The sequence below is a fragment of the Mustela putorius genome, unplaced genomic scaffold (genome assembly GCF_011764305.1).
Source record: "Mustela putorius furo isolate JIRA1106 unplaced genomic scaffold, ASM1176430v1.1 tig00000083_pilon_pilon_pilon, whole genome shotgun sequence".
In the NCBI taxonomy this organism is placed as follows: domain Eukaryota; kingdom Metazoa; phylum Chordata; class Mammalia; order Carnivora; family Mustelidae; genus Mustela; species Mustela putorius.
Genome location: NW_025421273.1, coordinates 29664579 through 29685810, shown reverse-complemented (window position 1 = coordinate 29685810; position 21232 = coordinate 29664579). Strand labels below are relative to the sequence as shown.

The 21232-nt window shown below is 38.4% G+C and overlaps 1 protein-coding gene across 2 annotated transcripts in view; it reads left to right on the top strand.

The window, feature by feature from the left end:
- Window positions 1-21232, top strand: part of PPARGC1A (PPARG coactivator 1 alpha) — a 644905-nt gene that overhangs the window by 333623 nt on the left and 290050 nt on the right. Inside the window, exon 1 of one of the 2 annotated variants that reach the window (XM_004762682.3) lies at window positions 11753-11923. The exons of the other annotated variant lie outside the window; for it this stretch is intronic. Within the exon in view, the coding sequence (XP_004762739.1) occupies window positions 11828-11923 (96 nt within the window). The 5' untranslated portion in view covers window positions 11753-11827. Of the gene's footprint in view, window positions 1-11752; window positions 11924-21232 lie in introns of those variants that run through there. 2 annotated transcript variants of the gene reach the window in all.

The following is a 21232-nucleotide window of genomic DNA, read 5'->3' as shown; positions in this document are numbered from 1 at the left end:
ATATAGGGGCCACATCCCCCTTTCTTTTATTCATTGGCCTTAATCTCCCTAGGAGGAAAAGAAAACGCACATATTTTACCACAGAGTTGTGACGTTTGCCCTGATGGGCCCTGCTGAAAGGAAATTCATAAATACTGTGTCGGAAATAAAGATAATGAATGGATTCTTTTTGGAGAAAACGTTAAGTGGGAGTTTCTTTATGTTAAACCTCCCCTGTCTGCTAAAGACTGTGAGATAGTTCGACTTGTTTTCCTTAGGGTCCTTTGGGGACAGCAGTCAGCCTGTGTTACTGGAGCAAGCTTTAGCACCCTACCATTGGAATCCAGAAGAGTAGGACACTCAGCCAAAAATAACACATGGCATCAGAGCAGCAGCTATAATTCCGGTTCATTATACACTTGCAAGTCTTCTTCTTCCTCCTTCCCTCCTCTTCTTCCTCCTCTTTCCTTAAAGAAGGCATTAAGCTCATGTTAAAAGAGGACAACTGTAATAGTACCCATCGAACCAGAAGGAGGGACTAGGGCTTCTTGAAGAAGCACAAGCCTGAGAATCTATTCTGGAGGGCTGGGCTCTCTGTCTTGTGCATTCTTTCATGGCTTTGCATTTCCCACATAGCTCAGGATCTATTATTTCCATATCTGTGACTCAATCTGGGATGTGGCTTGGAAGAGTCCCTGGGTGAGTCTGCAACCTGGTGGCAGGTGCCATCATAGCCCTTAATTGTTGTGAAGGGTGATTAAGAGGGACAGCACGTGAAAGTGTGGCTATCAGAATGGTTCTGGAATCACCACTTAGTCCACGTCCTACCCTTTAAAGACCATGAGAACTTTGGAAAGTTACTGAATTTTTCCATGCTTGCATTCCCTCATCTCCATTGAAGAGATAATGATAACACCTTATAGAGTTGTAGTAAAGATTGTAGTGCATGGCATGCAGTAAGTACTCAACAGCCTTTAGCCTATAAGTCTACCATTGTAACAAAGGGTAGTGCCAAGGAATTTTCTAGACCGGTGACGTGATTCAGGCCCCTGGTTTAGTATATTTACTATGTCTTTACCATCTGCAGGATAGTCTTGGCTTAATTTGGTTTCTAAATTTGTTCACGGTCTTGATTCCCAGCGCTGTTTTAGGTAGGGTGGCAGACTCAGCTTAAGATGAGAAGTGCATCTACAAGTGTTAGATATACGCTCCATGTGGGCTGCCTCTTGGAGAAAAGGTGTCCCAGACTCTGCTTCCTCTGCTGTTCCTCGATGGAACTGAATTGGAAACATTGGGTGGTTTCTTCCAACAAAGTGAAAATTAAAAGGTCCCAGAGAGTACTCTTTTTGCCTTACTCCAAAAAATACAGTTCCCACCCACTCCTTAAACCCTCCCCAAAAGACTACATTTTTGAATCCCTTTGCTGTGCATGCTCCTATCTCTTTGTCTTTAAGAATGTCAGCTCTCGGGGGCACCTGGGTGGCTCAGTGTGTTAAAGCCTCTGCCTTCGGCTCAGGTCATGATCTCAGGGTCCTGGGATTGAGCCCCGCATCAGGCTCTCTGCTCAGCAGGGAGCCTGCTTCCTCCTCCCTCTCTCTCTGCCTGCCTCTCTGCCTACTTGTGATCTCTATCTGTCAAATAAATAAATAAAATCTTAAAAAAAAAAAAAGAATGTCAGCCCAAGGAACATGCCTTTGTTAAATGCCATTCAAAAGACCATCTCTACTGATATTGGGTTGGTCTTCCTCTGAAGGAGATCTTTGGGGAAACAGGGCCTCAGGGCTTTTGGGTCAGAAGGATTCTTGTCCCCAGATTTCTCTGTGTATACAATCATTACCTGGAATCTATCAAAGGAGAGTTTGTCTGTTTGGTGTCTTGTTGGCATCCATGGATATTTGGATTTAGAAATGAGTCTAAAAAGGAGAAAGATTCCATAGGTCAGAGCACCATAAAGTCCTGGTGTTGTAGTCTACATTATTGTGGAAATAGTTCAGAAATTATTATATTTAAAAATACTACCACTCAAACATTTAAATCTGGATTTTACACCAAGGGTTGGGACAAGGTCTTCATGTTGCTCTTTGTAAAGGACACTGACATATAAGTGGGATTTCTAGAGTTGAACTATGTTGGGGTTAGTGTGTGGGATGGTATGGATCCCTGAGATAGTTAGTGAAAGCATGTTTCCTTCTCCATAGCTCAGATATTATTTGTAGCTGAAATGATTTGCTTACCTGGCTATTTTCCCAGAGGATGGTGAGGACAGGGATGTGTTCTCTTTATCTCTTAATCATGAGTACCTGGCACCATTTTAGCACATAGTAGGTATCCAGTTCATGCATTTGGCATCCATGAGTAATAAAATGATACGAAGATACTACTTTGCAGCTATTTATTTAGGGAGAAAGACATTTGTCTTGACTTCTGTTATAGGACTGGATTTATCTCTGATGCCAGTTTGGGACTCAGAAAAACATTGAATTGGAATTTTGACATTTGGTCTGTCTATAAATTTCTGGTTTATTTGATAGCTGTAGTAGGCACATTTAGAATATAAAATAAAGTGAATTAAATATATTATAGAGTTTGTCCCCTTACTCTTACTCTCTAAATGCTGAAAATGCTAAACAAATGTGTGCTTAGTTTCATGGTTGCTAGGTTAATACCTGGTCTGCATCTGCAAATTGGCTTCTTTGTTGTAGAACCTTTAAAAATTATGGCTGTTCAGATAGAAGCTAGAAAGTATGAATTCAGCTTTTATTTTGTACTTCCTGTCATAATGCTTTTCTGGAAAGAAGAATGAACATGCATGTTTGTAGCAAGTGGCCTCACCTCTAAATTATGGATGTAATTTATGATGGTTCGATTTGAGATTTTTTGACTTTATAATGGTGCCAAAGTGATACACATTCAGTAGAAACTGTATTTTGAATTTTGAATTTTGATCTTTTCCTGGGCTAGTGATATGCCTAGTGTACTCTCATGGTGCTAGGTGGCATCAATAAGCCAAGCTCCCACTCAGCCATATGATTATAAGGGTAAACCACTGACATACCACCATTGTGTGCCCATACCACAATTCTTTTTTTTCACTGTCAGTATAGTATTCAGTAAATTACACAAGATACTCAATATTATATTATAAAACAGGCTTTCTGTTAGGTAATTTTACCCAACTATAGGTTAATATGTTATGAACACATTTAAGTCAGGTTGGGAATATCATTAAGTGTGTTTTTGACTTACCATATTTTCAACTTATTATAGGTTTATCAGGATGTAACCCTATCATAAGTCAAGGAGAACCTGTATTTTTTTTTTTTTATGGTTGTTAGTCAGATCCTTGATGTTACTTTGACTTGGTTTTCATGATTTAATTTATTTTAGTTGGTAAAGATTATTCATCACTCATTTAATTCCAAGGTTATCTATTGATTCTTTTCTCCTCATTTGGTATTTTCTGACATTTTGTGGTACTCAAAATTGATTTATACAAAATCAGTCATCTAAATGTCCACAGGAGGCGTCTTTCACTTGTCATCAGCTGTTTTTCTGAACTAATAAATAGAATCGTCATGTATGTTGAGTTTGCTGAGTAATTAGAAGGCAGGGGTCCTGCTCTTCACACCAACTGCACCACACTTATAAAAATTCTTATGTAATTTTGAAAGTGAGATCACTGAGAAGGTTCTCCCAAGGTAGCAACCAATTTCTTGGTTGGGGACTAAATTGTTCCCTGTAACATTTTTTTAAAAGGGTTTATTTATTTATTTATCTTAGAGAAAGAGAGAGAGAGAGAGCGCATGAGAGAGTACCCATCTGTATGTGCATCCATGTGAGCAGGGGGAGGGGCAAGGAAGGGAGAGAATCTCAAGCAGATTCTGCTCTGAGCACAAAGCCCATTGCAAGACTTGATCTCATGCCCCTGAGATCATTACCTGAGCTGAAATCAAGAATCAGACACTTCAATTACATTTCAAAAAAAGGCATCCTAACTTGCTTAAAATGAGCCAGCATATTTTGGTTTACTTAAAAAGTTAATAATATCTATTTTTTGTGAACAAAAATAAAAATTTACAATCCCTAAAAACAAAAAACAAACAAACAAAAAAAACAGACACTTAACTGACTTAGCCACCCAGGTGCCCCAACCTGTAATATTAATCAGTCATTCTATTTCTAAGCTACTCTAAACCTATGCTCATAATAAATAATAATAATAATAATAATAATAATATAAAGCTTACTGTGCAAATAGGCCTTCAAGGTACATCTTCCTTCCCATTGTTTCTTTCTGCTTCTTTTTTTTTTTTTTTAAAGATTTTATTTATTTGACAGACAGAGATCACAAGTAGGCAGAGGAGGTAGACAGAGGGCGGGGGAGCAGGCCCCCTGCTGAGCAGAGAGCCTGATGTGGGGCTTGATCCCAGGACTCTGAGATCATGACCTGAACCAAAGGCAGAGGCTTTAACCCACTGAGCCATCCAGGTGCCCCACTTTCCATTGTTTCTTAAACTTAATGAGTTAGCCTTGTTAAAATGCAAATGAACTTCTGTAGATTTGGAGTGAGGCCCAGGAGTCTACATTTCTTTTTTTTTTTTTTAAATTATTATTATTTTTTAATTTTTATTTTGGTATTTTAATTTTTTTTCAGTTAATTTTTTTTTTATTGTGTTATGTTAGTTACCATACAGATGAATGGATAAAGGATTCTACATTTCTGACAACCTCCTAAGTAATGCTGGTCTATATACTTGGAGAAACAAGCCTACCTTGCAACTCAATTCACATCTTAATTCACTCCTATTTTGAAATTCTCAAACAGTATCTTGAGGTTTCCCTTGTGTTAAGATATTACTATCAAGAGTAAATGAAGAAGGAAGAGATTCCCAACACCCACTCCCACCCTCCTGCCCATGCCAACTTAACATTTCATAACAGCAATGAGAACCTAAGTATGTGTGTAACTATGTAAACCAGTTGGATTGTTTTTTAATAATCTTCAATCAAAAGAACTTGGTGGTTGATAAAGTCAATTTCCATGAGTCTTTGAATTCCTATTTCAGAAATTTATTTTTGCCTGAGGGACTTTGGCAGTCCTTCACCTTCTCTGTTCCAAGCCTTTCTCCTCTTCTGAAGTTCCCCTTGTCCCCATTCTCATCCCTTACGTGGTTGCAAAGTCTTACTCTTCAAGCCGAACTGGACAATAACTTGAGTCAAAGTGTTAGGAGATAAAGCTTTAGGCTACTCTTCCTAGGAGTATTTGTGGTTTCATAGATAGTGATAAGAAAGTTTTTAAAACCAAAACGTATAACTGGCAGACTTTTTTTTTTAGCTCCATGACAGTCTACTGGACAACTTTTTGGGGTGAGAGGGGCAGGAGGACGAGGAAGGTGGAAAGACATTTCCAGCCTGCCGTATAGCCGGTTTCTCATTCATCTTACTCATAAGATCTACCTTCCCACTCTACTTATTAGTCTATTGGTTATTATTTTGAAGGCTTATGACTTCAGATGATCTTTCAAGTAAACTCTTTTAAGAAAGTATTCTGTAAAAAAATAAAATAAAATAAAATAAAGAAAATATTCTGTAATTCATCTCTGCTTTGTTTAACATTTACTAAGGCAATACTCTGTGTCTCTGAGCTCCTTCAATATCCAGGATACCATCAAGTCAGGAATAGTGTATAAACATACTGGAAAGAGAATCATTATTTTTATATTGAATTGGGAAGGATAAAGTATGGAATGTCTTCACCTGTTTGGACTTAGATTTGATTCTTCTCAGATCAGTGACAGATTCATACGTAGAGAAAAATTGAGGTTCTCATCTGTATGTTGTTTTTTATTACATTATTTTGCTTCAGGCTCAAGCATATCAAAGTAATTCAGACACTGTGGATGAAATCATCTGATTTCCATCAATAAATGTCTACTAAATCCTTCTGATTATAGGCAGTTGGTATTATTACATAGTTATAGGAAGACATGGTAATATCATGCAGTAATTAATTGGAGTCTACGTGGCTCAGATTTATACAACATTTAATGCCTATAGTTATAGCTAGGCTGTTTCTCACTTAAGTGATTTAAGTAGACTTTGGTATTGAAATGGATTCTGTTTCTTGGTTTGAATATGAGTCTATTGCTTTCTATCCCTGCTCAATATATGCAGGTTAAGAAAAAGTTCTTCCTGGTTTACCACTTTCTTTTTTATTATAGAAAACTTCTTATTCCATACAATTGAAAATGGTTGTTGACTGATTAATCACATAAGTTGATTAAGTTGGGGAATCATAAATCACATACATATACAAAACATTTGACTTTTGCTTAAAATCACAAGGTCCACATTTATTCACCATTATTTTGAGGTGGAGCCAAGGTCTTTGCTATAAGCTAGAGGGGTGTCTTTTTTTTTTTTTTTTTTTTTTTGTATAGGCTGTATCCCTAAAGGAACCTCTACAAATTCCAGTTTCAATTTCTTCAGTGTTAATTAAGAATGTAAAGACAGTGACCAGCAACCCAAGTAGAGAGGTCTGTACAGATTTTTATGATCCTTGTCCCTACAATGGTAATTTTTTTAAAGGATTTTTTCTTTATTGAGTCTTTCCAAAACATTTGATTACTTTCAGGAAAGCAACAACTCCCTTTCCATTGCAAGTCACATTTTATAGAAATATTATTTAATTAAATTATATAATTACATTAATAGGCAAAACTGGCATAAATAGGGCTGATAAAAAACACAAGTGAATCTTGGTAAGCATATAACCCAAAGCTCATGGTATATGAAAGAGCATTTTGCCAGTTTCAGTGTTCCACTGACTACAGTCTTGTAGGCATTGTTGTAGTTCAGTTTAGATATTTTATGCAAGGAATAGTAAATATTAATTATTCCAGTTAAACAATGAACTCAAGACCAATACTTTTTTCTTCCTTTTCAAAATATTGCTATAGGGCCAGAGTTCATCCATTTCAGATTTATCATTTTTATGATAGCTGATTTTGTTTATTTGTTTTTATTTTGTTTTGTTAGAATTAATATACAGACACCTCTGGTATTTTGGATTTGGTATATTATTATAGTTTCTTTTTGTGAGTGTGTGTGAGAAGCAAATTCCGATGATTCACACCTTACTATTAGCTTCCAATTAAAAAAAAAAGAAGCAAAAACAGAAGTAAATGTTTATAAGGAAATATCTTGAAAAATTTTAGTGAGAATGGATGTGAAGGAAGAATGTATAATAAAGTGGATGATAAGGACTCAAAAATATTCTAACCCAGTTGTTAAGTGAAAGTAGGTGCAAAATCCTATCAGTAGGTAAAAGACCATCCATTTCTTCCATGCCTGGAGACTCCTTGGCTCCCTACTTATTTTCATCATTGTGCCCCTCTTCTCCTGGCCCAGACTTCCTTTCATTTTCTCCTCTAGACAGAGTATCCATATCTATTTGAACACATTTATGCCCTTATCATACCCTCATTGGACATAGTGGAATGCAGGGTTTAATTCATCTGGAAAACTCTTTGTTTTCTAGATTTTTGATTCTTAAAATGAAGTATTAACCCATTTTTATTGTATAAGCTAAAAGGAATTTCCTCAGAATCAAGGGAGGACTGACTAATGATGTGTTTTGTATAGATTTTTCCTTTGTAATTTTTTTATATAACTTTTCCACAAGGAAATAGCATAAATTCTAAAAGTCTATTTCTTATTAGTCAGCATATTCTTAAAAAAAAAAAAAAAGAAAGAAAGATTTATTTATTTATTTGAGAGAGAGAGAGAGAGAAAGAGAAAGTGAGTAAGCACAGTGGGGAGGAGCAGAGGGAGAGGAAGAAAGAATCTTCCAAGCAGGTTCCACACTGAACACAGAGCCCATTTTCACGACCCTGAGATCACGATCTGAGTTGGAATCAAGAGTCGGACACTTTCGTGACTGTGCCACCCAGGCCCCCCTAGTCAGCATATTCTTAATAAGCTGCTTATCTTGAGGAAAAAATAGTGATTTGCTGGCAATCCTTGGTGTTGCTTGGCTTGTCGATGTATTGCCTTATCTCTGCCTTCATTTTCACATGGCTTCTCCCTGTGTGTGTACATATGTCTACATTTTATAAAGATACTGGTCATGTTGGGTCAAGATCCACCCTAATGATTTTGTTTTAGTTTGATCACCTTTGCAAAAACCCTGTGTCCAAATAAGGTTACATTCTGGGGTACTATGGGTTGGGACTCCAACCTATCTCTGTGGGAGGACACAATACAATGCATAACATGGGTCATAGTATTAGCATTTGCATTTGAAAATACCATTAAAAAAAAAAGTCTCTCCCAGTCGTGTCCCAGGGCAGACTAGAGTTTGCGTCTTAAAATGTCAGTGACGTGATTTGGCCAGAGTGTTATCTATACTTTCCTTATAGTTTATTTTCATAGTCAAAACTTCTTTTAATGAAAGCATTTAACAAAGACAGAAACAAAACTACTTCTTTTTCCATTGCTTGATTTAAGAATAGTGAATAAAAGCTATGCTATTTAATAAGCTACTCTATTCATGTATGTTCTCATTATGTTTACATTTTGGAGACATGTACTTTATTTTATTAGTAGCAAATTTATACTGAAGTACATTTATTATTTGATGCTTCATTTTGCTTTCATTAGTTTCTTTGCTAAATGATAAGTAGCATCAAAGTCATGCTATTCTGAGTTTGCATTCTGACACAGAGTGACACTGCATTATTGAACACTTTTACCCTTTCCTTTTAAAATTCATATTTCTACATCATCTGTGGAAATTGCATGCTTAAAGCTACTAACTGATGAGCAGGAGAAATGCGGGCTGTAAACGAAGGGGAAATACTGGAGTGTAAGGTACATGTGTAGAGCAGACTGGGCTTGTGATGGAATCTATTTAAAATAATATTTCAGACTTACTCAAGGCTTGCAATAAATACTCCAGTTGGATTATTTCATGTTATTGTGACAACAATTCCGTATAGCAAGAATGGTGTATTGGCCAGGATGGACTAGGTTGTACTGAGGGAAAAAGCCAGCCTGGCAGTTTATTTCTTGTTCCTATAGTGTCTGTTGTTGGTCCAGGTTACTCTCCAAGGCAACCGTTCTCCAGGAGTCAGCTCAACAATCCAGTCTGCTTTGGTATTAAGGCATAACTTATCAACACATGCCTTGTTATCATTGCATTATGGGGAAGGGTGGGCTGACCGTCAAGTGCTGGTGATCAAGGTCTTCCCGTGGAAAGTGATACCCATCCTTTTTCTCATATTCTATTAACCAAAACAAGGCATGTGGTTATGCTTAATTTTAAGGGGCTTACAATTCAGTCTTGCTGTGTGATTGGAACATAAGAGAAAGAGGTACTGATGAACAATAATATGCCTAATTGAGATGATAATGCTTCCCTTTGGCAGGCATGGAAACTAGGTTCAGAGAGGTTGAGTGACCTACCCAGGGACATAGAGCTGCCTAATAATGGAGCTGCTAATCAACCCTAGGTCTTTTTGACTTCAAAGACTTTTTGTGTCCTGCCTTCTATCACAACTGATTGAGCTACCTTGCAGATGATATGATTCAAATGGTAAATTGATTGCTCCCAGATCTCCTTATGGGGTCCTGTTGCTAAATGTTTGCAGGAGGTGGGGAAGAACTGATGATTGGTAAGGCTGCCATTGAGTCTAGGGTCTGGGAAAATATTCTAGACCCTTGTTTCTCTCGCCTGTCTCCTTTTATTGTTGTTCATATTCTTTTATACCTCAGGATAACCTCTGAAAAAGCATCTGAGTGTTCTAAATAAAAGAGAGAAACCAAGCAAGTAAAGGAAGGATTTTGCATTTATCTGCTTTGTTAGAGGTGAGGGGCAATGTATAGTCTTGTGACTATTAAATGAGTAGTAATGGCAAGTTAGGCTTGTATGGCAGGTTCTAGTCTATAAAACATGTTCGTCTATAATCTGAAGGTGCAAGCAAACCTACTTGTATTAGCTGGCAGTGGCATTGTATCAGTGAGGTGTGATTGTCAAGACAGGCAAGACAGTCCAAGACTGCACAGGTAAAAGGGCATTGACTGGCATGAGGGAGGGATCTAGAACACTGCAATCAGATCCGAGTTAACTCCTGGCCCATCACCTGAGCAGATGTCTTTGCCTCTTGAATTCTTCATCTATGAATCAGGAGCATAATGATGACTTCATAGAATCTGTGTAAAGAATAAATGAGGTAAGGCCAATGAAGCACTTAAAACAGTGCTGGGTAACTAAGTCCAAGCTGAGTAAATGCTGGCCACTTTTCTTATTATTATGGTGCTTTTTATTGGGAAGATTTTCCAAATAAGGTATGTGAAAATTGAGGTCTATGTGCCATGATAGATCATAACAGAAATACTAGCCTGGATTCTGGAATATTACAATCACTATCACTAGAGGTAGTGGAATGTATTTTGAGGCCAGTAACCAGGATGGAGAAATTACCCAACAGCCTTTCACATAGTTTGCAGAAGGAACTAGCAAAATCTCACCTGGAAAAGAGACATTTCAGCAGATACTTGAAACAGGGACCACTATTGTCCTTGGATCTTTGAAGCATTGTCTTACAGAATAGGTTTTACTCTTATTCCTTATGGAATTAAAAACAACAACAACAACAACAACAACAACAGTACAACTATGGAATTGACAAGGGGAAGAACATCAATTTATTTGGGGACAAAGCTATCAACCATGGAATAAGACTGTTTCCAGAGGTGGTGAGTTTACCATATATAGTGGTATAAGGAGGGCCATGGGGGATTCAAACCTCAGAAGAGTGATTAGATTAGAGAAACCTCAAATGATACTCAAAACTGAGTTCTGTGATTTTAATCCTGGATTCTGAAGGGGTTGAAGCCTGGTGATAGTGTTTTTACAAAGCTTCCCAGTTGATTCTGTTGTGTAGTCAAGTTTGAGAACCACTGTTCTAACTGAAAAGAAGTAGGTACTACCAACAGTAGTTCCAGCTACACACCTTAAAATTATAGGTAATCAATTCTGAACAGCAAGAGAGGGTCATTCTGTGCGAGAAACCAGTGAAGCAGGACAGACTTTGTTTAGATTTGGGTTGGTTTAGCCCCACATTTTGAGGAGTCTGTCCAAACTGATCATTTTGGATAATCATTTGGAAAAAGGGTTGGGGTCCATGGTCAAGGCTGAGTGTCTGTGGCAAAACATCCCATGGGGTGAAGCCAGGGACTGTAGATGCTCAGGATTCAACTATAGGGATCAGTCTATTTTTCGCCCAAGGGAGCTTGCTATTTTTCATGTTTACTGGCTGGTGAGTGATTCATATGGTGCTGGGGGAAATGTGTTCAAATGAAAAGTGTTGCTTCTATGTAAAGTAACTTATTACTTCCAGGATATTCCAGCCTATTGATACCACGGTGCAGAACAATGCAAATTCGTGTGTGTGTGTGTGTGTGTGTGTGTGTGTGTGTGTGTTGGGGTGAGGAGAAGATGGGAGCACACATAGAAATGCATATTTCCAGGGCATAAAGCATGCCTTCACACTTCCCTCCTCTGACCTTTATGCCAGAAGCATAAGAATGACCCATTGTCCGCTGGCCCTGGAACTTAGTTGTTCCTAATCTCTGGACACTCAGTGGCTGAGCTGGCCTCCCGCCTGGCCAGTTGGCAGCTGTCAGGGTAGCCCCATGTATCCCAAATTTATTCCCATGTGGCTTCTTCCTGCCCGATCCTTCATCCTCTGGCCTGGCATTTTCTCCATGACAGTCTGCCCCTGAACTGCCCTCGCTGCCGCTTTGGTAAAGGCTTGCAACGAAAGGGAGTAACAGCCACTGGCGGATGCAGTTTGTGCAAGCAGCATCAGCAATGGATGAGACCTCCCCCAGGCTGGAAGAAGACTGGAAAAAAGGCCTTCAGCGAGAAGTGAGCTGGCAGGTAAGTGATGTCCTCAGCTCCAGATGGACCCTGGTCTCTCTCTCTCCACTCTTTAGCCCAAGTGTAGGTAATTCACATTGGTCTTTTTGCAGAACTGCATTATCTGTAGGCACATCCATTTGGGAAAGGTCCTCATTAATTTCCATTTCTTTGTAAACCATGCAAATAAGACTCCAAATGAATTTACTCTATATTCTCAAGCAAGCTAATGGGGTTTTACAAATCTATAGATGTTGCTAAATTTATACTTTCTTAATAAAGGCCCTTGAATTAACAAGTTGCAGGTGTATATCAAAGGAAACATGCAGATTTGGTTTGTGTGAGTACAAGTTCATTGTAATATAAAAATTTAATACAACACCTGTCATCAGACTTACTTTATGGTGTTATAGTAGCTTGGAATAAGGGTCTTGGTTTTAACCTATTTTAATGAGGTGACCATCTTTTAATGCAACTTGCGTGCCTTTCTTATTTATGCTGAACTCATAATAGGTAGAAGCTCTGTGGTATGCAGAGAGTTCAAGCTAAAGGATTCATTTTGGTGTAGAGGCAGTTTTCATTAAAATATGCAAAGCAGTAATGTTTATATGTTACAATACCTATTTCAAATTAGCAAAATTATATGCTCCTGTCTCATAAGCTGCCAACTGAAATCCCTTCCTAAATCCTGTTGAATGGCTTTGATTACTCTTCTTCACATTACACATTACACACCTCTAATGCATACTTTTACGCATCCACTGCATTGCTATTTAATTAGACAACAATATTGAAGAGCGATGCCAGAGCTTTTTTTTTTTTTCCCTTTAAATGGCACTGCCTTATGGAAAAAGCACATTTCCATGCATGAAGCATTTCTTTTGGATGGTGTTGGATGAAGTGAAACTGTGATTTTCCGTTTTGTCTGTAGCAGAAAGTTTCACAGAAAAAAGTGGTGATTTGGGAATTAGTTGATTTTCAACATCAATTATAAAAAATAATTCTCTCTTTTTATAAAAAGAAGGAAACTTTTCATAAAATTTCTCCTCTGCAGGAGAAATTTTAGAGAAATGTGGCACTGATATTGACAGGTATGTTCTGTTCTAAGCAATGTGATGTTAAGTAAGGAGCTTCCGAAAAAAACATCCTCCAGCCTGCCATGAAATTGGCGTCCTTCCACTTTGAGTGGGAGCATTATTTAGGAAGTAGGAAAGGATACAGAATGAATCTCTGCATGCTACTTTGAGAATGTCATGTGGTGGGTCTCCAGGGGGTCTAAACAAATATTCAGATATTTTATGGTAGGTAGTCGTGACTTTAGGATTTTTGTCTCTTGTTTATGTGTTTTCCTTTAGAAAGTTAGCATTTTTATATATAGTCTCTGCTGAGCTCAAGGGAGGATTAAAGGAGAAAGGATGTGAGCAGATGACTCAGAGATCTCTGTAGACAAAATATTTAAATTAGAAACATGGAAGCCAAATGTTTATGTAAAAAAGCACATGTCCTATAATGTCAGCATCCCATGAACCTTTAGCTTAGTAATTTCCCAAAGGCAAATAATGAACATGCTCTCTTTGCTATTTGCTTCCGAAGATGTGATCTTGGATAGCTGGTCAAACCCTGTCATTTGATAACAGAAACTTCTATAGTGGAAGTAGTGCTTATGAAAAGGAGGACATCATAATCTCTGGTTCGGTCTCCCTGACTCAGTAATTCATGGCAGTGGAGGGAAAAGATGTCGTCAAATGTGTCAGCTTCAGCTTCACCTGCCTCCCCGCTTTGAGGACTACCTCTGCCCCATGTTCCAGTCATCAGTATGGCCATGCCAGGTCCACATATGCACAAAGTCGGCCTACTTCTGCTGACAGTCAAGCTGTCTCCAAGGGAGGAAATGAAAGATGATGGCACCAGATGCAAGAGCTTTGCGACAATGACTTCCTTTAGCCATCCATGGTAGTGATGAAGCTGTTTTTAAAATAAGTTGTGAATGATGTTGAAGATTTAGTTTAGCCAAATACTGCATTTCTTACTAAAAATGATCCAGTACTTTCCTATCTACCTACTATACCTACTATTTACCAGTTACAGTGCAAGAGGTGTGTGTGTGTGTGTGTGTGTGTGTGTGTGTGTGTGTTACATCTTTGTAAGACGCCTAGAGGTTTAGAAGATTGCCTCCATTTTAGGGATGAAGAAACGAAGACTCAAGGAGGTTATATAACCTGTCAAAAGCCGTCCAGTGCTCAAGTTCAGGCCTGTTTGACTCCAGTGCCAATTCCACTTTTGTTGCTGTGTGATCTGAATTGAATTTTATCTCATTTTTTATCTCACGAATAATAGTTTATGAGCAGCTGTGATGTGGGCAGGCAGGAAGCAAAAGGAAGAAAGGGAGAAAGCATGACAAATTTCTAATAGAATAATCAATCTCTGAATCATTAAGACTTTAATAAAATGTTTTTAATCGTTTATTTTTTTAACCCTTATTCTATACCAGGCATGAAGTTACATTTCTAATTCTTACTAGTACTCTGATAGAAAGATATTATTTGATCCTATTGCACAGGTGGGGAGACTGAGACTTAGTAGTGTTAGGGAACATGCCCAGGGTCACATAGCTGCTAAGATGCTGAAAAGAGATGTGGACCCACTGAGACTGGCCCTGAGGCCACTGCTCTTACACAAGGCCACCTCTTAGAGTATATTTTCAAATTATGTATATATATATATTTTATTTTGATCCTATGTATTTTAACTGTCTCATCTCACAATGATGTGATGGGATTTGGTATTTGAGAAGTCCCCCTGATAGTTCTTTATTTTTGTTTTTGTTTTTGTGTTTGTGTTTTAAATTAAGAGTTGAACAAAAATGGCTTGCTCACTCACTTCTTCAGAATATATTTTAATTGGATGCTGTTTGCCTTAAATGAACCAGCTTACCCATGGAGTTGGAAATGAAGTAGATGCAATTTCTAGAATCAACTGTAAATCTGAAAATCCATTTAAGCATATAACCCATACTGGAAAACCAACAGCGGCTATGTCAGAGTTAATGCTCCTGCCTCTCATGGCCCAGCTATGGAAGAACCTCTGGAACAGAGGTGGCAGTGGCTTTTACCACCAGGTAACAATCTGACCACTGGCAAACTACTTAAGGCAGCGACTTTGCTTCTTTGCTTGTCAAACGAGGGGGTTATGCTTGAGTGAGGTCTTGAAAGAAAGGTGGGGGAGGGGGGAGCATGGTGCTACTTTCTTGTTCTGGCAATTGACAGTTGAAAGACCTTATGGAGGAGCAAAGGACTTGTTTCTGGATAATATTATATCTTGGGGTTGTTTCCTTTAAAATAACCGATGTAATTGCGGTGTGGCCATTTTGAGCTTGTCTGTCCATACTGCCTGTCTGTGCCTGTCTCCCCCACAAGAAGATAAATTTCTCAGGGCAGAGATGCATCTTGTTTGCTTCTGTGTCTCTGCACTTAGCACTGAGCCTGGCACAAACTCAACCCTGATTAATCTTGCCGAACTGTGAGAATTGCAAATGTGAATTGGAAGAAAGCTAAGACATGATCTGGCCCTGATACTGCACTTGAAGAACCAAGGCCCAGGGAGGCTGAGTGACTGCCCCAAGTTCCACAGTTGGTTAGTGAGGGGAAGGGATTACTGCTCTGAGCTTTGACTTTCTTTTCTCTGGACCACTTCTCTATGAACTTCCTATGCCTCAACTTTCTCATCTGCAAAATTGGAGCTAGACCATACTATCTGTGTCTGTTTAGGTATCTTTATTTATCATAGTACCCCTATCTGGACAGGTGTTACAGCATAAGCATCAAGAATATGGGGTCTAGGGCTAGTCTGCTGGGTTCTAAACTTGGGGTCATCATTTTCTAAGTATGTAAACTCTCTGTACTTCAGTTTCATCCTCTATTCAACTGTAAAATGAAGGTAATTATCCTAGCTACCATATAGGATTGTTGTGAGGAGTAAACGTGTTAATTTATGGAAAGTGCTTAGAAGAGCACTTCAGTAAGTACTGTAAAGTGACCCATTGCACACACTGTATGTGTCAGCTCCTGTCTACCTACTGTCTATGTAATGCTTTCAGTTACTCAATATTTCTTTGAATACCTACTATGTGCCAAGCATATCCACAGTTAAGTGGATGAGAAAGTAGCTAGAGGCAATGCCCTTAAATTTGAGGTCATGGTGGGATAAGTGCAGCAGGTCACTATAATTACAGAAGCACAATAAAATGCTTTGTATCATGGAAACACTGAAGAATAAGCTCATAGAGGAGGTAAATCTAGAGTCAATTAAAGAAAGAGAAGGCTTTAAGCTAGACAAAGAACTGGGAAGAGAATTCAGGGCTAGAGAGAACAGATCAGAGACAGGAAAGGGAGAGACTCTAAGGTATGTGTTAAGCAGCCAGTTGTTCTGGGTTCTAGTGTTTCAGTGTGAGTCAGGAGTGGTGGAAGATAAGTCTGAAGAGGGAGAGAATAGAGAGGTCCTGTGTGGTTAGACCAACTGGCTTCAAATGGCCGTGGGGAACCATGGATAGGTTTTAAGCAAAGGTATGACATAAGGATTAATTTTTTAAATTTTTTTTAAAGAAAGATCATTTCTGATTTCTGTGGAAGATTAATTGAGGTATGGTAAGAGTAGAGACCAAAACCCAGTGAAGAAGGTACTTCACTATTTTAAGTAAGGACTGGCTGGATCATGGAAACAAGATGCAGATGGAGGGGAAATTCAGAAATATATAGAAGATATCAACCTCAGGATTTGATGATTGACTGATGCATGGTGTGAGGATATGGGAAGAGTCAAATGGCCCTCAGGTTTTTCTTTAAGGTGTCTAAGGTGGATATGGGTGGCATTATCTGAAAAGAGATTACCAGACAGAAATGGTCTCTGGGCTCATGGTAGGGTGGATAATAACTAACAAAATGATGGAGAAGAGTTATAATAAATATAAGTAACATTGTATTTTATACTAGGAGGATAAACAAAACCCAGTGAGGGCTCAGAAATCTCACAGAAGATAATAATATCAGGAATGTATTGATCAAGGGCTTACTTTGTGTGAAGAGCTGTTTAAGAATTCTCCTTATATTAACTCATAGAATCCTTATCATTGTGGAATTGTGGAGATATGAGTAGTATCTTCATTTTATAGATGAGGGAGTTTCAGAGAGGTTAGGAGCACTTAATAAGTACATGGGGCCTGGGCCAAAGCAGACTGGATCCAGTGCTTTGTAAGGACATAATCTTTTGTAAGCACCAAAGGATTATGTCTATCCACATGGTGCAAGAGGGCAGGGATGATCTCACAGGGTAGATGGCTTTTGAGCCAGGATTTTAAGGAGGAGCATAATTTTTTTTTTTAAAGATTTTACTTATTTATTTGACAGAGAGAGATCACAAGTAAGCATAGAGGCAGGCAGAGAGAGAGAGAGAGGAGGAAGCAGGCTCCCTGCTGAGCAGAGAGCTGATGTGGGACTCGATCCCAGGACTCTGAGATCATGACCTGAGCCGAAGGCAGCGCTTAACCCACTGAGCCACCCAGGCGCCCGGAGGAGCACAATTTTTAAAAAATTTACTTAAATTTACTTTAGTTAACTTATACTGAGTTATTAGTTTCGGGGGTAGAATTAAGTTGTATATAACACCCAGTGCTCATTATATCAAGCATCCACCTTAATGCCCACCGCCCAATCATCCCATCCTCCCACTCACCTTCCCTCCAGCAACCCTCCATTTGTTTCCTATAGTTAAGAGTCTCTTATGGTTTGCCTCCCTCTCTGTTTGCATCTTACTTTATTTTTCCTTCCCTTCCCCTATGTTAATCTACTTTGTTTCTTAAATCCCACAGGAGTGAAATCATATATTTGTCTTCTTCTGATTGACTTATTTCGCTTAACATAATACTGTCTAGTTCCATCCATGTCATTGAAAATGGTGAGGTTTCATTCTTTTTGTTGGCTAAGTCATATTCCTTTAGAGATATATACCATATCTTTATCCATTCATCTGTTGATGGACATCTGCACTCTTTCCATATTTTAGCTATTGTGGACACTGTATAAACATTGGGGGGCTGGTGCCACTTCGATTACTATGTTTGTATCCTTTGGATATATACCTAATAGTGTGCTTTCTGGGTTGTAGGGTAGTTCTATTTTTAACTTTGTGAGGAAAATTCATACTGTTTTCCAGAGCTGTTGCACCAGTTTGCATTCCTACCAACAATGAAAGAGGGTTTCCCTTTATCTACGTTCTTGCCAACATCTGTTGATTCCCATGTTTCATTCTATCTGGTGTGAGGTGATATCTCATTGTGGTTTTGATTTGTGTTTCCCTGATGCCAAATGATGTTGAACATTTTTTCATGTATCTGTTGGCCATTTGTATGTTCTCTTTGGAAAAATGTTTGTTGATGTCTTCTGCCCATTTCTTGGCTGGATTTTTTTTTTTGGTGGGTGGGGGGTGTTGAGCTTGATAAGTTCTTTATAGATTTTGGACACTAGCCCTTTATTTGATAAGTCATTTGCAAATATCTTCTCCCATCCCACAGGTTGCTTTTTAGTTTTGTTAGCTGTTTCCTTTGTTGTATAAAAGCTTTTTATTCTGATGAAGTCCCAATAACTAATTTTTGTTTTTGTTTCCCTTGCCTCTGGAGACATGTCTAACAGGAAATTGCTGTTTATCAGGTCAAAGAGTTTGCTGCCAGAATTCTCCTCTAAAATTTTGATGGATTCCTGACTCATATGTAGGTCTTTCATCCATTTTGAGTTTATTTTTGTGTCTGGTGTAAGAAAGTGGTCCCGTTTCATTCTTCTCCGTGTGACTGTCCTATTTTTTCAAAACCATTTGTTAAAGAGACTATCTTCCCCTCCCTCTGGAGTATATTATTCCTCCTTTGATGAAGATTAGTTGACCATAAAGTTGAGGGTCTGTTTCTAAGTCTCTGTTCTCTTCCATTGATCTATGTTTCTGTCTTTGTGCCAATACCATACTGTCTTAATGATTACAGCTTTGTAATATAGCTTGAAGTCTGAGGAGGAACATAATTTTTAAGCAGTAAAATCCTGAGTTATAATCAGAATCCTGGCTCTCCTAAATCACTGATGGTGGATATGCCCTACATGAGGCAGACAGAACAGTCTCTTATACTTGTCTCTCTCTGAGTTCAGCAGTTCTCCTAAGGTTGTTAGACAAGCTGAGTTCCTCAAGGTGGGACAGGCCAACTACATTGCTCCGAAAAAGGTTGCACACAGTGAAAGAGGCTTCTAATAAGTCTTTCCCAGTGCTCAGCAGGTCTGTGCCTAATAGGCTATGATGTATGGGAAATGGTAGGCCTGGAAGCTGGAAGTCTAAGGAAGGTCTACTGGTGCTAGATGTGTGGCCTCAGACAACTCCCTCATCTTTCTGAGCTCTTTTCTTCTTTGTAAGATGGGGAGCAAAATATCTACCTCCCATGTAAAAATTCAGTGAAACACTGTGTGTTTGAAAGAAGTTCATCTGCTGTAAAACATCACCTAAGTGTAAGATTTTATCTCTATTAACTGAAAATAAAGCAGAATTGTGTTATTGAAATAATGTCAAATACAGAAATAATTTTGTGTACTCTCTCCCTCTTCCAATTCCCTTCCAATTCCATTACTATTTGTGTTTTGGTTTCTATGTAGGAAAGAAAAATAAGTAGGTTTGATGGTGTTTTCTGTTCTCAGGAAAAGATTCATTTTTTTAATGTTTGAAGCACCTTACATTGGGATCAGTGGAATAGTAACTCACATTTTGAGTCTACTTCTTGTTTAAAGAAGTCTGTTTCAAGATACCAAAGTAATCTATCAGATGATTAAATGGTGATGTTGTGTCAAAGTCGGCACCTGAGGATGTGGACTGACCAATTTTGACTTTATGTCAAAGGTGTGATGGACTTAGCAAGAAACCTTTGAATGTAGAACATGGAAGAGTTTAGGTTAATTAGAAAACAAGTTCCTTTTCTTCTTCATTGTTACATTTCTGACATAATGGTATGTTTAAGAAGACCCCTTTCCTTGCTGGTTCCAGTTTTTTGTTGTTGCCTTTTAAATTATGTGGGTCTCAATCATTCATTCATTCATTCATTTTGGTCCAGGAAAGTAAAGTGTTTGATGTAGTTCTTAGATTCAAGAAAAGAACTGGGGGTAGCCTGTCATTGTGTCTTTACCCTACATGCTATGCTCTTCACTCTGAGCAGAAGCAAGTCCAAAGACAAAGATAGATAACCTTATAGAGCTTCTCTCCATAGCTTATTCTTAGGTCTAACAAACAATTCTTAGGTTAAGGAAATTCTTCCTTGTGGTGGATTTAAATGGCACCCTTTGCAGCTTAGGACCAGTTCTGCTTCTTCATCCTCCCTGGAGGTGGAGAAAAACAGCTCAGTCACTGTCCTCAGGAATCAGCCTTCCTGGCCTTGAATATAATTATGAAAGCAGCCCTCAGCTTATGCTTCTCAAGGCTAAGCAACCTAAATCCTTAGGTATAATTCTTAATTTCCATCTTCTTGAGTTTCTCTGAACCTTCTCCAAGTCTGCTCATTACCCTTAACTTCTATAGCCTAGAAATTTTCAAGAGAATCCAGCTAGGAGTAACCAGTAGTGATCATCTGCTCATTCATTTAGTGAGCTAAAACACATTTATTGAGCTCCACATTTTAAATACTAGACCTCTGGGCAAAGTGCTGAGGGTACAGAGATAAGTAAAAACAGCATAATATAGCACTTAAGAGATAGGTTCATATCATGGATCACTGCTTACCAGCTGTATGACCTTGGGCATGTTGTTTAAACTCTATGTCTCAGTTCCCTTATGGGCAAGATGAGATAATGGTGGTATCTATCTCATAAGGTTGTTGTGAGGATTAAATAGATAAATACATGCAATATACTTGGAATAGTGGTTGACACATAGTTATGGCCATGTAACTGTTGGTTATACAAAATAAAAATTAAATAAGATGCAGACCCTGCCCTCTAGCTATACCCATTCTAGTTAAAAGGATAAACTAATAAATAAGCATCTAATTGCAATTTGGTATATTCAGTACTTTAGCAACATGTGGAATGGACGTTCAGAGGACCAAGAGGAATTATGTCTCAGGGCATCAGGAATGGCTTCATGGTTCAAGGAAGGTAAACTGTTTGATATACTTCTTAAATTCACATATCATTGACTTATAGGCTGAGAGAGACCTTGGGATGACATCTCATTGTTCATTTTCACCTTGCAAATCACTGAGTTGGATCTTAGGGGAAGAGTAAGGGATTTCTAGGTGGTGAAGAGGATGAAAAGGCA